Raw genomic sequence first — 17,088 nt, 5'->3', positions numbered from 1 at the left:
TTTATTCATTTGACTTTTGTTACAAAAGTGATTCACCTGGGCAGGGGAAAATCTACTGGAACCCAAGTAAAAATGACCAAGTAAATGGAGATAGATAGATGGTAGATAGATAGATAGATAGATAGATAGATAGATAGATAGATAGATAGAGATGATAGATATTGTAGAGAAGGTGGCTCTGTAGAACTGGATTCTCATCTGGGAAACTTTTGTCAGCTTTATCCCAACACTTGCTAATTCCTAGTAGCAGCTGAGACCCGTATTTTGTGTAAAACCAGGGGAGTACTCCTAACTGCAAATTTGGTATTAGCTGTCAGCCATCTGTTTCCACACACCCCTCCTCAAACATTTATGTTTCATTTGTAGTATTATGATGTGCAAATAAAATTATTTGTTTTTCATATTTATTTCACTCTTGTTCCACCGTTTGCCAGTCCAGCTTGAAAGCAGAAAATCTTGCACAGGGGAATATTTAAAGCACTCGGCAAGCATGAAAAATCTATTAGTATTGCCTTAGAATGTTTTATTTTCCCTGGAACCAGGAGGTTCCTTTGAACTGCATACAAATGTCCTGTTTTAAAATAACGTATTGCTAATGTAGCCGTGCTCCTTTTCTTTTGTTTCCCTCTCACTCAGTGGCTCTGTGAACAACAAACCTGCGGATAAACTGCAAAAGTGCATAACTCTGCTGAAACCAGGTGTTGCTTACAATTTAGTGCACACCATTCTGTTTGGATTGCTGGCTTTGAGCACAATGAGGTACCCTTTATCTGACACATCATACACTGGATATTACATGTGGAGTATAAAGTACCATATAAAATAGACTATAAATTCCTATTCGGTCTGTTTACCTTACTTTTTCCCCATAACATATGTCCCAGTTATGAAATAAAATTGTCCTGTGGAAACTGGACTCAAACTAGGATACAGAGGGATTTTACTTCCAGCTCTATTTGATGAGCTGCCAGAACTGATTTTCAAAAAAAATATCTTTGTAGGTGCTTTAAGATACTGAATATTCTGGAAGTAAAATAAAGTTATTTTTTTAAGTATGTATGCTATTACAGATTACATTATCTATATACTATTACTGTTCAACTTGCCTCCACATTCTGCATTTTCTTTCTTTCTTTTCATCTTGCAGGATGAAATATCTTTGGACTTCCCACATATGTGTGTTTGCAGCTTCTGGTCTGTGCAGTTGTGACATGTGGGGGCTGATCTTGAGATTTGTCCATCTTTACACACCGCAAAGGGTTAGTTAGAGCTGTTACGTGCTATTGCTTTGCTTGTTTTCATTGATGTGTGAAAAATCCAGTTCTTTAAGGGGTAGCCTGAGGTGAACCACCACACGCTTAAAACAGATTTGCAGTACGCTGGAGGGAAAGTGTTTAGATTTATATATGGTTTAATCTGCAATTCAGGGTGCATTTTGGGAGTGTAACTTATTAAAGGAATTCTATTTAAGTCCACTAGATGGTGATGTTGCAGAAGCTATGGAATGCATTTTTTTAAAAAAGTAACACTTTTCATGAAAAATCAAAGTGACAACAGTATATAATTTTTCACATATAGCCCAATACAATATTTTGCGCTTCACAGAAGCTAAATTAATACACAGTATTTTGTTAAAGTTCTTAATGGAATTACTTTTAGAGAAGGAAATTGCTAACACAAAGAGGCTCTTTGACCTAAAAATGCAATTTGTGAAGCAGCTTCTGTTGTCTCTGTTCTCAGAATTTGTTGATCATTCATTGACGGTGTTTTATTTCAGTAAATGTAATTGTTGTTGTTTTCTGCCTAGGTATCTGTGATTAGATATCTGACACCAGTACTCATATTACTGTATCTTTGTTACAAGGTAGGGCTCTTTGTTAGTCTGTATCTTTCTTTCTTTTTCTTTTAGTAAATAAGGAAAATTTCTCAGCCACTAAGAGCCATTTCTCCCTATTACATTTGTCCATGAGAGATATACTGCCATGCGGAGAAAGGTCACAGTCAACCAATGGTATGCACAGAAGTAGACTCCGTGATCATGGCTGCACTTTTGCCAGAGACGGCTGCCAGATTGCCATGTGTACCACACCCTGCTCACATTAACTTTCCTTCACACTGTCAAGTACAGGCTAGTTTCCCACAGGCATCTGGTTGGCCACTGTAAGAACAGGATGCTGGACTAGGTGGACCATTGGCCTGATCCAGCAGGCTATTCTTACATTCTTACCTATGTACATGAGAAAATCATTTATATGAATTATGTTACACTAGGAATATTTTCCCCTCATCTCATATCATATATCAGGAAATCAAACCACCCATCAGCTCCCTGATTTCTATGCCGATTTTTTTTTAATATATGAAGTCACACTTCCTTATACAATAATTTCTATCAATGAAGATGTAACTAGAAAAAGAGCTGTGACAATAATAGTATTCATAACCAACCTGACTCTGTACCTGAATGGCATTTTCTTTACGCTTGTGGAAGGAGACCTGTGATAATATATTCTGTATACCGGTCGTTGGTCCAGTTAAACCCTGTTACCTCCTTTGAACAGTACATTTTTGCAGATCTGGCATAAAAGTGAAACTGAAAACCACATTCTGTTGACATCATAAAATGTGGCACCTTTATTAACTTTATTAACTTTACCTGGGCCCAGAGACTGGTCCCAAGGACCTGCACTCTGGCTTCCTGCGAAGAACCATCAGATTGCCAGGTACCATGGATAGGGCCTTTTCAGTGTTGGACCCACATCTTTGCGAGTTCCCTCCCACACAAGGTTCATTTAGAGTGGACCCTCATTAGTGGCTTTTAAGTACCACTTTTTAAAAACTCAGCCTTTTATCCTTATTTGACGTTGTTTCAGTTGCTCCTGTTTTAGTTGTTTGATATTTATTAATTTATTAATAATTTATTATTAATTGCTGTAAGCCACCTTGTGAAGGTTTTGCCGTAAAGACAACTTCTCCAGTCAACTGCCCCCTCTCCTAACTCCAGGCCACCTTTACATTTTATGTCATTTATTTTAGTATTTTAAAATGGTAAATCTCCTTGTGTGCTTTGGTGGGAAGGTGGTATATAAATGCAACACACACACACACACACACACACAAAATCTGGATACAAATACATTAAACAAATAAATCTCATTGCTATCATTGGATAAATATTTACAAGGATAATTAAACATATAACTTACATTCTGCAAGAAATGTTTTGTTTTCTGAACCTGTAGGTTTTTTCAATACTCAGTTGAAAGGCTCATTGCAAATATACTCTGTTTGCTACATATGAGCCATTTTTAAAGCAACAAATGTTCACTGTAGTACTCTTTACTGATTGGTGTTTTACTTCACTACACTTTTAAAAATAGAAACTGCTGCAAGATGTGTCTTTTTTATTTTTAGCTCTCGCTTGAAAGCAAATGGTGGCAGATACCAACTTTTATGCATAGATCTCTAAAGATTATGTCATGCGGCACCAGGCTTCATACTGGCTGATGAGTGCAAAGGTTGCCCTCTCTCTTCTCAATAAGCAGACCAACTAGTGCTGTCAGCTCTGACAGCCTTAATCAGCTCTGCTGGGGGAGACAGAAGGGTATGCCTCAATTTAGTCCTACCCAGACCCCTTCCAACTGGTGATCAAATCTGACCAGCTCAGTCATCTTTTTATGCACATCAAAGCAACGTGCGTAGAACCTGGGGCACTGGGTGCCCTTTCTGTCACCTGCCTGTGGGTTCCCCTCTGCATCACCTTCCCATGGAGGCAGAGGCAGAAGACCTCTCATATCATCAAAACCTTTCTCTACACTCCCTGAATCCCCTCGTTTTTGCACAAGCAGTTCCAGTTAGTTATGTCCTGAAACTCTTTGTAAGTAGCATCTCGTTTTCAGTAAGTAGGTTGAACTATCTTCTGTGGATACATTTTTTCCCAAGCAAAATATGCATTAGCTTCTCTCCTCCCAAACCTGTGGTGGTTTTGGGGGGGATTATAACCTAATCTCGAATAAGCTAATGAAAGCTTCTTTAGAGACATGTGGTTGCTGTAAGTCCAGATACATTGCTTGAAATATTTATTTGTTCAACTTCAACTGTGGCTGTTTGTTTAACCCTTTCCCTGCTCCCTGTTTTCCTGCTCCCATACAAACACACATTCCAACCATCTCCTTTTCTCTATGTGACATTCTGGACATCCTTTTGCCCTTGCAAACACACACCTGGAACCTCACGGGGAGAAACCTGGCTTCTGGGGGTGAAAAGCGACAGGCAAGGTAGTGGGTGAAACATCCCCCACTGACCTCCCTCTTGCCACCATGCTTTCCGTAAACAAAGCAGCCAGTGAGGAGGGGGAAGGTTTCAAAATTAGTTCATTTTTTGGGGTGGGAGGAGGGGTTGTCCTGTCACTTGCTGTAATGGAAAATCACTTTTCCTTCAAGTGGCTGGTGATTTGTGACATCTGTTTTTGGACACAATGAACAGAACATCATCTTCACCTGCAGTACATCTTGCTGCAGCCTCCCAGCTTACTGTTCTATGTGTAGGCCTGCTTTAGTCCATACCGTTCCCATTTGTAATGTTTTAAAACACAAGGCAGCTGCTGCTGAGCAGAGCAAAAGACCTGCTTCTTCCTGTGACTGGGACATCAGTCAGGTTTTCCCACTCATTCTCTAAAAGCAGCCATTTCTAACTGCTAAAGAATTGAGCTCCATCCCAGTATTTGACATGTGGATTATTCTCTGTACCCTCCCCCCCCCCGTGTGGTTTTTCTTCTAGTTCTGGCCTGGTGTGATGGCTGAGCTGTCGGAGCTGAGGGAATTCTATGACCCAGACACAGTGGAGCTGATGAACTGGATTAAGTAAGAGGATTTTTACTTTATTTAAATTAGACGCTCTTTAGAGTTAGCTGATGTTCTTAGTGTTGCTGCTCTCTGGTTCCATCGGTGACCTATATTGACCAATTCCAGAAAGCAGGCAATGTAACTCGGAGAAGCTTTTGGCCTGTGTTTAGTGATTTTGTTGCAATCACTGTGCACAATTCCTCTTGACTACAGCAACTTCTTACAGTTTTTGGCTAGAACATTGATGGCCAGCTTCATCATCATGGGTGGCTGGAATCTCCCAGGCAAGGTTTTTGGAGGCTTGAACCTACACACTCCACTGCATGGTAGCAACTGTCTCAAGAACCTTCCCAGATGGGTCAAGCCCTACTCATCTCTTGCCCTCCACAACTAAACAACATGGTAGGCATCACTTCCAGTACAAAGAAAAGATATTACAGAGGATTTTCACAGGTGCCTAACTGATGTTCTCTCACTGTGTGCTGGGAGGAAGTACCTAACATGTTATTCAGCTTGGGTGGGGTGGGGAGCTATACCCATTCCAGCAAGGCTTCCTGGAGTTGATGCCATTATGGAGCATCAGAATGTGGGGGGGGGGGGAGGCTTCAGCCCACCTGCACCTTGGCTTGGAGAGTCCAGTCCTTCCCCCACCCCAACTGCTATGTTGGAAATGGCCCCCAACCTGGCACCAGAGAGAGGCATTTGGAGACCACAAGATATGACTGGATGTGACCTGTGGACCTCCTGTTTCGTTTATCCTTGACCTATAGCTTCCTCTATAAAAAGTGGTGCTGCGGGGGTGGAAGACTTTGTCAGTTAGCGGGATATGTTTGCCTCTTGCAGCACTGCATTTCTGCTTTTTTTACCTTTTTTTCCTCTTTTTTTGGGTAGGGTTAACAGACAGTGTAATTATTCATGAGTAAATAGGTAATATAAATCTTCGCCACCATTGTGAATGCAGACCAAAGTCATCTCCATCCCTTTGCTACCATATTGACATGTTCTCATGACTAATGTTCACCAGCCAGGGGTCTTTAGTACCACTTCTGTATTAAGAGATGCTAAATGTTTGATAGCCCTGGTCTCTGGAGTACAATATGCAGTGTTTTATATATAGATTTATACATAAAATATACATGGGGCTTTGGTTTCAGCCACAAACTGGATTTGACTGGTTGCAATGAGAGCAATTTTTCACACAAGCCCAGAGCAGAGAATACTAAACTGCTGCTTATCCTCTTTTCCTTTTAAATCATGACAGACACTTTTTTTGTTGTTTGCTACTTGGAATTTATTGTGTCAAAGAGTGAATGTTATGCACGTAAGGAGAAGTTAATTACTTTTGCATTAACAGCAGTCGACAACCAATTTATGCCTTGCACCTGAAACTGGGACTGATATGTTCTTGCCTTGTAAGCTCCCGGTGTCAGAAATGATTCAGTCATTATTCATTTGGCCCCTTTAAAAGTTCAGCTGAACTTCATCTCATTCAGGGTTTTCTGCATAGGATAACTTTTTTTGTTTTGTTTTGGCTTGCAGTTTTCTACCTCAGAAAGGTTTTGAAAGCCAAATTTATCATTACGGACCATCAGGCTTTCTTAAGAAGGTGTTTATCTGAAAGGGGGTGCACTATTCAGTATACAGTGAATTGTGCTGCATGCTGTATATCATGTTTTATTCCCGTTCTTGTACAGTAGTGGACTGGAGCCTAAGGACCCTTGACCACCTTGCTTCCATATTCCTATCTCCTTACCTCCCAGTTCATGTTGTAACTGTCAGTTCCTCTCTCTCTCTCTCTCTCTCTGTGTGTGTGTGTGTGTGTAATGTATTATGGAGGTTTTGCACAACACTGCTCTTGCGCAAAAGCTCTGCATTAAAAACTTAAATAAAACAATTAAAAGATTGATTTATGATCTGCAAATGTACCTTCATTCCCAATTCATGTTTGGCTGTGGATTACTGTTTGTATTTTTAAATTATTGTTTTTATACAGAGGTTTTGTGCAAGAGCAGTCTTGCCAAACCTTCATATTAAAAAACAAACACAAAAAAGAGGTTGATTTATGTTCTGCAAACGTGCCCCCAGTGTGCAGCAATTGGAAATAAGCATCATTTTGTCCAGTGAAGGAACAAATGCCTTCTGTACCTGCTGGTTCTTCCTGAGGGGACAGTTTTATTTTTAATACAACTGTTTTGTACAAGAGCAGTTTTGCACAAAACAGCTGCTTTTTTAAAAAAAGGGAAATATAGCACAAAGGTGCCTTCAGCATCAACCAGAAGAAGCAGGTGTATGCTGCATCCTTTCGTTTGGGCTAATGGAACTAAAATTGATATGTTATGCTCTGATGAGGAACAAAGTAGGGGTGTGTGGCTGGGCAGCACTCAGTCAAACCTCTAACCCCCATAAAAATTGGCTTTTCTAAAAAGTGCTTCCTGGTATCTTCCTGTTCTTTGTTACTTTACTCCTTGAAGCTGCATCAGCGGCCATCCTAATTCTCTAGAAGTCTCAAAGTTCTGACATTTCTAATATTGCATTTAGAAGTGTCTTGTAGATACATTATTTGCAGCACTAAGCTCTAAAGTGGAGGAGCTCAAAATGTGCATAAAATGTTCATAATTTATCTCTTCTGATTTGACCATCAAATAAATCTTCCTCTTTAAGCATGACTTTTTGCTTTGAATTTTCCTAGAATCTTAAGCAGGGTTCTTTCCACCCACCTTCCTCCAAAATCGTACATGGAGCCCTGTAATTCCCATTAAAGCTTTCTGTTGTAAATGAGTTATTTTGTAGTAATCCTATAATTCTTAAAAGTGTAGATAAAGCAGAGGTTCCCATTTTGTATTATAGTGCTCAGTTTACCCCATTAGTTCAGCAGTAATTAACTTGTTGAAGCTTAGAGCTTCAAAAATAAATGAGATTATTTGTTCAAAATGCCATCAGGTCCGCTTGGAATGACATTTAAATTACATAATGTAAATCAGTTTGACCTGTAAGTCCTTGTCATTATTTAGTGACATTTCTTGCAGAATAAATTGTTTGCAGGTTGGGCAGCCTGGTTATGGAGCTTGGCAGAAACCTATAAAAACAAATTATCCTTTCATTTTATACATCATTTGTTCAGACATTTGTAAAAATTGCTTCGTTTTTCCATAATGGAAAAGTGTCATTTGGGCCTTTGAAGACATTAGCTGTGTAAGATTCAGGCTGAGCTTTTTAGCAGCTGCATTGGGCAATAAGGATTAGAGCAGAGGAATTTGGTGTTCCTCTTTGCAATGTGCCTAAGACCATGCTGGCTAATTGTCCCCCTCTTGTGGTCATTCCCTGGGAGAATTACTCTACATTTCTGCCACTTATTTGTAGTAAATGCAACCATTAAAAGAGATCCAAGGCAAGAAGCACAGGCGAATCCTGACTCCTTTTTTCTTCCTTCTACTGAAGCACCCCAGTTGAATTTGTAGACCTCATCTCATTTTCAAAACGCTGGTGAAATCGCCACCAGTGGAGCCATGGCAGAATCTGACAAGTCAGGAAGAATGTGCCCGGCTCTGGATAGAACTAGGCAAAACCTGACAGGGGTCGTGGTTGATGACTGGCAGAGTCAGAAGTCAGCTGGGTTTTCAGCTTCAAGTGCTGGTTCCCACATAGAATTGACTTTTACTGCTTGGACTAGTAAAACATTGGCTGTTTGGTGACCCTAATTGCTTAGGTCATCAGCCAAGGTCCTGCTCTGGGTGTCTCTGCCTTCAGAGGTTAGGCCTTCTCAGTGGTGATGCCTAGTCACTGGTGACCCTGTCTGATCTCATCACTGTTAACCTTGTTAGGCATCAAATTGTTGCTGTTTTCCTGGGACTTATCTTGAACAATGCCCGTCTTTTGCTCTTTATTGCTGCTGGCTATTTAATTTGATTATGCTTAGTTTTGTGATTCAGTTCCATTATTTGTGGCATTAAGAGATCTTTAAGCAGGGTGGAAAGATTATAAATTAAATAATTAAATGATTTTTTTAAGGTCCCAGAATACTTACCATAGATGAGGTCCCACATCTCTCATATTGCAAGAGACATAGGAAGTGCATGGGTCGACCTAAGGGTCCTCTTTCAATCTGACTTTTCAACGGTGCTGCATTGGCCCTTGGCAGAGTTTCTTCAAGCTCAGATGGTTGAGGTCTCAGCTTGAGACCTGTCTGGAATTCATCTCCCAACTTGGGCTAATGGAGAGAGATGATTACGCACACGCATCACATTAAGTTCTTCTGCCGATTCATATGCTGAGACCACCTCGCTTCGTGGTATTTGTGACTTTGAATATTTTAAATGTAATTATAAAATATTAAACCGGAGCAAAGAGATTTTTCAAAAGAAGCTGGCTTTAGAAGTCAAAGAGAAACTGACAGTTTTCTTTTTTCATCAAAAGTTTAAATGGCTTGCTAAAAAATATTAACTCTGCTGTCTGTATATGAGATTTGCTTGGCCTTCTAAGAAGTTTTAAAGCAGCCCTGTGGTATGTCTTGCATCGTTGCTACAAGTTTTCTCCTTTGGGGATATAGCAAACATTTATGGTTGTCTCTTAACATATTCAAAGTTTGATCAGAGAATTTAATGGAAAATTAAGTGAGAGCTTAAATAATGTGCAATAACTTCGGCAGGTACACATAGTTAAGTGTAGAGAAATGTACATGTTGGCAGCTTTCCAGCTTTCTTGATATGATCTCTTCTTTTTGTTTGTTAAAGTGTATAGCTTCAAACAGGTATCTGCAATAACAACATGGGCATCTGATTTCTCTTATTACCTATGATTACAGTACAGCCAGCCTGGGATTGTATTACTTCATGATGAGTGTTTTAAAGGCCTTTTCCCTACAAACTAGCTTTTCATAAGCAAGATGCTTTTGACCTTCTGAATTGCATGGCTGCAATCTGAAGTGGGCTTTTACTAGGATGGTTGACCTAATTCTTACCTGCATCGACTGTTGCCTTAATTCTTAAGCCTATCCTAAAACCCCAAAATGAGGGCTGGTCAAAAGACATGGGGCTTGAGGGAGTTGCAGGTGTGTGTGTAGAGATGGTCCCCTCTAGAGCCCCACAAGGCCTAAGTCTGCCTCCAATGGGGACAAAATCTGCAACTTTGGGTATGTAATTGCCAACTCTCAGTCCTTGACTGCTTCTTCATCTTTCACTCCAGTTGCAAAGAGAGTTGCCAGATAAAACACACTAAAGTGATATTCCTTCCATCAGTCTCGGGGGCACTTGCTTGAGAAAGCTGTTCAGGTCCTTTTGAAAAGGACTGGGGGTTTTACATCCCTTGTCTCTCTTTCTTTAACTAGATCAGCACACAGACACACACACACAAATCACATTGTCTAAGAACTAATTAATTTAAAACAAAATTCTTGCAACCAAATGTAGCTGTTTTGCAAGATGTGAGAATATAGGAATTTCTCTTGCCTATACTACGAAGTATACAGTTTAACCTTTAGCTATACAGTTATACAAATATGATAGTAAAGTTGTTCTTAATATTTGCTCAGGTCTAACACCCCCAAGAAGTCAGTGATTGCTGGAAGCATGCAGCTCTTAGCAGGCGTCAAGCTGTGTACAGGAAGGGTTTTAACAAATCACCCCCACTATGAGGACAAGAGCCTGAGAGAAAGAACAAAACAGGTAAGGGAGACCTTCTCAGCAGGTCCTTACAGCTAAGCCATTGGTCAGGCCTGGCATAAAGTTATTAATGGGTGTAGCTAAAGGAAGCTCCATTATCTCCCACCAACACCTGGCCCAAGTCAAACATTCATTGCAAGGCACTCAGCAGTGATTAAAACGAAATCAGCATTACCAAAACTGTTCTCTGAGGGAACAGATACACTGTTTGGGGGTTCTCCTTGATCCACCATTGTCACATAAGGCCCAACTTGTAATCAACACACCAACAGCAACTGCACCTGGACCTAACATAATCTGGTATTGAGAACCTCAAGACTTAATTACTGAGTGCGCTCTATGCAGTGCTGCCATTAGGTCTGGTCCGGATGCTATAGCTGGTGCTAGAAGGCAAAGTTTGACATCCCATCCCAAACACAAACTTGATGCTGAGCCAGATTTAAGGTACTGCTGGTAACTTAGGTAGCAATCTTGTAGAGAGTATTCCCTTCCTTTCTATTTCAGAAGTGCATTCAGATTCTTTGGTCTTTTTCTTGTACCCATTTCTTATCCATATCTCTATTTTAGTCAATGCAAAAGAGCCACACTAAGCCAGACAAAAGATCTATCCTGCCCACTGTCTTATTTCCCACAATAATTAGCAGAGTGCTCCCAGGAAGTCCACAAGCAGTCATCAAGGCTGCAAGGCAGTTCCTGCTGTTACCTGCCATCAAGTCGTATTCCATGGTATACTTTCACTGAATACAGAGGGCCCCATCATGACTAATTGACAGACTTCTTCACGAATTTGTCTTTTAAAGCTATCTAAGCCAGTGACTGTTACCATATCTTGGCACAATGAATTTCATACTTCAATTTTGTGTTGCGTGTGTTCTTCCTTTTGTGTGTTCTGAAATACACCTCCATCTGATTTCAGTGGATGACCCTGAATTCTAGTATTATGGGACAGGTGCAGGGGACTGTCAAATTTCTCCACGTTATTTCATAAATCTCTGTCTTATGCTCCTCTTGAGTTGTCTTCTTTCCCCCCCAACTTCAAGCAATAAAGAAATGGCGGAAATGGGGGTGGGAATCACAATTCTAATTAAATCACACTGTTTCTAGGTTTATCAGGTGTATGCAAAAAGATCTCCTGAAGAAGTCCACAGGATCCTCAGATCTTTTGGGACTGACTTTGTGATCCTGGAGGACAGTATTTGTTATGAACGAAGGCACAGCAGGGGCTGTCGGCTGCGTGATCTTCTGGACATAGCAAATGGTCACGTAAGTACCAGAGCCTGCCTTCCTGTTTGCATTACAGTATTTGCAGGAACTCTGGCACAGGATCATCTCTCCCTGTAACACACTGTGGCTTTGTAGCCAACACGGTGCACTCCAGATGTTGTTAGACTCCAACTCCCATCAGCCACAAAACAGCCTGGCAAATGGTTAGGGATGATGGGAATTGTACCAACAGTAACTGGATGGTGTCTTGATTGGCTGTCTTGCCTTAAATACACAGCAAGTGTGAAATGTACTATGAACCAGATAGCAGGGCTATTATGTCACTGGGAAGCCTAGCATTTATGTTCTGTTTGGAGTTTATAAAGAAGGCTGCAATTCTAATCCCACTTGCCTGTAAGCCCCATTGAATTCTGCTGGACTAACTTCTGAGTAGACGTAGTTAGAATTGTGCTGTAATCTGTGGTCAGGCGTTAGGATTGCCCATGTGAATTAATATAGGATTGAATCAAGTAAAGTACAACAGTAAAGTACAACGTGCCATACACTGAAAGCACATTTTTCCTCCAAAGAATCTAGGGAAATCTAGTTTGCCTCTCACACAGCCACAATTCCCAGCACCCTTAACAAACTGCAGTTTGTAACAAACTACAGGATTCTTTGCTGGGTGTGTGATGTGTGTGTGCTTTTTAGGTGTATGGTGTGTAGGCACCTGTGGGCTTTTCTCTGATTATACAATAGCATCTGGTGCTTGTACAGCTTAGTGTGTTTCCTTTGTATTGCATTAAGAGAGCAGTTCATTGTTTAGAATGTGGTAACAAGAAGATGTTTGAACAACCTTGTAATTTCTGTTACAGACCATGGATGGTCCTGGGGAGAATGATCCTGATTTAAAACATTCGCCACATCCTCGCTTCTGTGAGGAAATCAAACGAGACCTGCCTTCATACACAATGTATTTTGCTAAAGTATTTCAGAACAAAACGTTCCATGTTTACAAGCTTGCTAGACATAAAAAGACTACGTAGCTTTGCTGTGACCGCAGCAGCTCATGCCAAGAGTTTACAGAAACGGTTCATGGAGTAGGGTGGAATCATTGTACACTGGGTTAAGTGTTTTACCTTTTAATTACTGTGATCATTAGAAAGGGTTTGTGCTGATAATGTTTTTATGTGTCCAGAAAGCTTTTCTAGACTACAGAAGGCTGGTTCAGAAAGGGCTCTGGTGCAGACGCTGTACAAGTGGTGTGGTGCAAGCTCCACCCTGACGTCTTCAGTGTCATGTGGGAGTGACTTTTTTGTGAAGCACGATGGCACATCCCCCATGAAAACAATGCTCAACATACAGAGAAGGGGGGTGGAGTCTGAGACTTAGTCTCACCTGCATTGCACTCAAAGCATACTTACCCAGGACCTCTGTGGACCAGCTGTTGTGTCTTTCCATCTACTGCTAATCTAGGGGAGTCTGCTCAGGGTTCTGGCTTGCTAACATGATCCTGCTGATACCATTAGTGTCTTGTTGTTGCTTCTTCAGTTATTTTCCTTAGGGTGCTTGGGAACACCAATCCAAAAACATTTACTTGGGAGTAGTTTCTCCAGATTTTTCTTGGTGCTTTTTCCATGGTTGCTTAAGCATCACAGACTAATCTTCTGATGTCTCAGCCCTCAACCCGGATCCCAGAGCTTTGCTGCCAAAGTGCTAAGGGTGTATATACCAGTGACCTTTTCCTTTTCTAATGCTAGGACCCAGATGTGAGCTCTGTAATAGCCATCAGCAATGCAATGCTTTTGGTAACCTTCCCTTCACACGCACACCCTGCTCTCCCTTGCTTCTCTCTCAGACAGCACAGCTCTGAGGATACTTGGCCCTCTGCTGACAAGGATGGAGCTGCCAGTCTCTTAGCAGCCACTGTGCAGCTAAGGGCAAAGTAACCCAAGAACATCCCTGCGTACAGTTTTGCTCTTAGCAGGGACTAAAAAGTGAGGGTTTTCCCCAGCAGGGACAGCTATGCTGTTCTTGCCACAGCATTGTCTTTGTGCCATTGCTCATCCAACACCAGGTCCTTAATTTTTGCTGCAGGTTGATCTGCCCCAAAGCAAAGCTCTGGGCTTTGTGTGAGTGCTGTTGCTGAAGACCATAGTCCAGCAAAAGGCTTGTGTCCGTCATTTGAACATTGCTCCCCTTCCTCATTGTATGGTACTTCTCAAGCTCTCTTGACTTTCAAACACTTGTTGCTCAGCATTCCATTTGTAATGTTTAGTGGCTGCTTGTTTTACCTGTGGTTCCACACTTGATGACTGGTTTTTGTGTGTGGTTTTCAAACTTCGAAGACTGGAGCATGTTGGGTTTCTTCGTTTTTCTTTTGATAATGTAGCATGTTGTGGCGTCCTTTCAGAGGAGCTTTTACAAACAAGCAAAATGCCCCCCCCCATGTCCTCTCCTGCATATTACAATGTTCAGTTATTGTATTCTGTTCTCCCACCCCCCTTCTAAGTGTGTCTTTTTAAGTAAGAATACCAAACCCAAGAGAAACACTGTCATGAGCTTCGTTATTAAAAGTGGTAGGATATATTGTGCTTTAAGGGAGATTTTTGCTTTATTGTATGTGACAAGTACTTACACGAACTGTTTCCTCTCAAAGATCCTCCCCTCTTCAATGTTTTTCCCCTCCTTACTTGGACAAAAAAAACAACCCCATGAATCATGTTCCTTATGTTGAAGCAAATAGATTTCACATTTTTGTACTTTTATGAAGACTATCAACTTTATAATGCTGTGCTTTTTTTATTAAAAAAAAGTCACTGTGATGTTTTTAAAGCTAATTTTAACATTTTTATATGAGACTTATGGCAGGGTTGGTTTGGAAGTAGAACTTTCCCAATCATTAACAAGTAACTTGGCAGCTGTAGGCACAACCTTTATTAACTTCAAAGTCCCATTCAAATGCATGGGAGTTGGGCAAGGCCACAATCCATCTCCTGTTAACTCCATTTTTCCCCTGGTGTAATAATGGCCAGTGTGCACTTCTGGTGCAAAATCTGATGGTAATCAAGTGCCTCTGGAAAAACATCAATAGGAAGCATATTTGGCCTGCTCAAATAGTTCACGTAAGAAAATTGTTGCAATTAATTCCTAACGATGAGAAACTTGCAGAGCTTCAGCTAGCCTCCCCCACATTTAATTAAATCAAGATGTGTAATGAGATTAAAGTTCCCCAACTGAGCTATGTTCCAGTTCCCAATGATTTAAACACTTTTCCCCTCTGCAGTTGTTCCTTGGTAAATTACTGCAGGGCTAGATACGGTTCTGTCACCCTCACACAAAATAATTTTACATTTAAGCGCCAGTATTCATTAAATAACACACAGGATCCTTCTGCGCTTTCATCCCACCACCACCAAAAGGAAAGCAGACTTTAATCAGCTCACACTTAAATCAAACCTGGAGGTGAGCCATGCAGGATTTTTTGATTTTTTTTATTATTATTTTTAGTGAGGAAGCAAAGCCCCTGAATAATTCCTACTCTGTTTCCCTTAATGAGGTTGGAGCCCACTGCCGCTTCAACATAATACAATAATAAAACATTCTAATAAGTAGTAAAACTTTAATTAAGCCTGTAGTGATGTGTGCCTGATCTTGCTGGGAGCCTGGGTCAGCAGATTCCTCGCTGGTAATGCTGCATGCTAATTCAGGATAAGCACATCCCAGGCACGGTGGAGTGAGATAAGGTTGCCCTGTCCTTTAGAGGCAGTGGGCATAATCAGCTGAGGATGCAGGTGCTCAGGGCCACTTTGCCCAGAACATTATGCACCTGTCTCCCAAGCAGCCCTCACAGCCGCCGTATATCAGGCCTCATCTTATTTTAAGCCTTAAGCTCGGCCAGTGTGGAGGAGCAGGCAGAGATATGACAGCCTGCATGTGGTCCTGAGGTCTTATTGCGACTGCTGCAGACGCCTCTGTCATGGCATATGCAAAACGGGGGCATGGCCAGGTGGGCACTTGAGGTGCTGGCAGCTCACCACTCTAGTACCTGCTGCTTAACTTCAGCTTCCCCAGCAAGAATTCCGATGGCACTACTATCTTTTTTAAAAAAAGAACACTGACCCATGCACTGTTTCAGTATTTTCACATCACATTTTTTATTACCAAATATGTATGATCAAATATTGCCATCTTAGAAATGCAAGCTTTTTTAAAAAAAAAATAATATGGAGCTGTCAGTTGTCCCACCCCACCCCCCGACCAAGCCAAATCTGACCTTGACTATAACAAAACAGTGTGAGAAGGCAATCTTTTTTATTGGACCAACTAAAATACTGGATGCAAGTTTTTGGGTTGCACAGAACTCTCTGGTGGGCTTAGTGTGGCCTTAAGAGGGACATGGTCAATGGAGAAAGAGAGAGAGAGAGAGCTGCTACTTGGGTCATTAGAATGATGGAGCTGGAGCTGCATTAAGGGTGTTAAAAGGGAAATTCATTTTCTTTGTAATGTGCCTGATACCTGCAAAGCAATTTCAGGGGTCTGGGTGGCTTGGTGGTGTTGTGGGACTGTTGTAGGCATCAGGAATAGCCTTTGAGATGCTGGGTGCCAAATGGTTTTTGTTTGCTTTGCTCCTGTAGTTATCAGTACTTGAGGGCTGTTAGAATGTGCCAGGGTTCCCTTTCCTGTCTAATATTCCTTCCTTCCTTCCTTCCTTCCTTCCTTCCTTCCTTCCTTCCTTCCTTTGCACCCTTTCCAGTCGTGGAAGTGTACCCCACCACCCGCTTCATTTTAATTTAAGGAAGGAAGGAAGGAGGAGGTTCAGAAGTAAGGATTGGCCAGTAGGTTGGCTGGTGAGTCGCCATCCCGTGCCTTTTGTCTGCAAGCACTCAAGGCTACACAGTGCTGGCACCTTTTTTTCTAGAAGAAAAGCACTGGTTTAAAGTGTGGCATTTAATGTAATAGCTTCATGGTGAGTACCAGCACTGTTTTACTAGAAGAAAAGCAATGGTTTCCCCCACATCCTTACTTGAACATGCACAATCGGAAGGCAGGTCTGACAACCTGAAAAAGCCCCAACATCAGGGATTGTGGAATAAATCCAAGCAGCGACATGTATAATGAGGAACACATGTGATACAGACCACAATAGCTATAGCCTCAATAAGTGCAGGAGATGACATTTTGGATGCCAGCATGGCACAGCTCAAGGTGGCGAGTGACACAATCATCAAAGGAAGTTTGAGGGACACTTAGCAAATAAGTCCCTCAAACTTGGGCAGTACATGGGGAGGAGGAGTTGGGAATGGTAGGGAACAGAACCCTAGAAAGCTGAATTCAGAACCTTGCAGGCATTTGCCCTGTTTCTCAGCATGCTGTGACTGGGT

The 17,088-nt window shown here is 41.5% G+C and overlaps 1 protein-coding gene across 4 annotated transcripts in view; it reads left to right on the top strand.

The window, feature by feature from the left end:
- Nucleotides 1-15,913, top strand: part of DPY19L3 (dpy-19 like C-mannosyltransferase 3) — a 37,023-nt gene extending 21,110 nt beyond the window's left edge. For all 4 annotated transcript variants that reach the window (XM_083451877.1, XM_083451878.1, XM_083451875.1 and 1 more), the window contains 7 exons: nt 637-759; nt 1,148-1,259; nt 1,808-1,864; nt 4,780-4,862; nt 10,372-10,504; nt 11,606-11,764; nt 12,580-15,913. In XM_083451877.1, coding sequence (XP_083308003.1) covers nt 637-759; nt 1,148-1,259; nt 1,808-1,864; nt 4,780-4,862; nt 10,372-10,504; nt 11,606-11,764; nt 12,580-12,750 — 838 coding nt within the window. In that variant the 3' untranslated portion in view covers nt 12,751-15,913. The remainder of the gene's footprint in view (nt 1-636; nt 760-1,147; nt 1,260-1,807; nt 1,865-4,779; nt 4,863-10,371; nt 10,505-11,605; nt 11,765-12,579) is intronic.
- The last annotated feature ends 1,175 nt before the right edge of the window (nt 15,914-17,088 follow it).

Source organism: Podarcis tiliguerta, assembly GCF_965153285.1.
Source record: "Podarcis tiliguerta genome assembly, chromosome: 8".
NCBI classification, from domain to species: Eukaryota; Metazoa; Chordata; class Lepidosauria; order Squamata; family Lacertidae; genus Podarcis; species Podarcis tiliguerta.
This window is presented reverse-complemented; position numbering and strand designations above follow the sequence as displayed.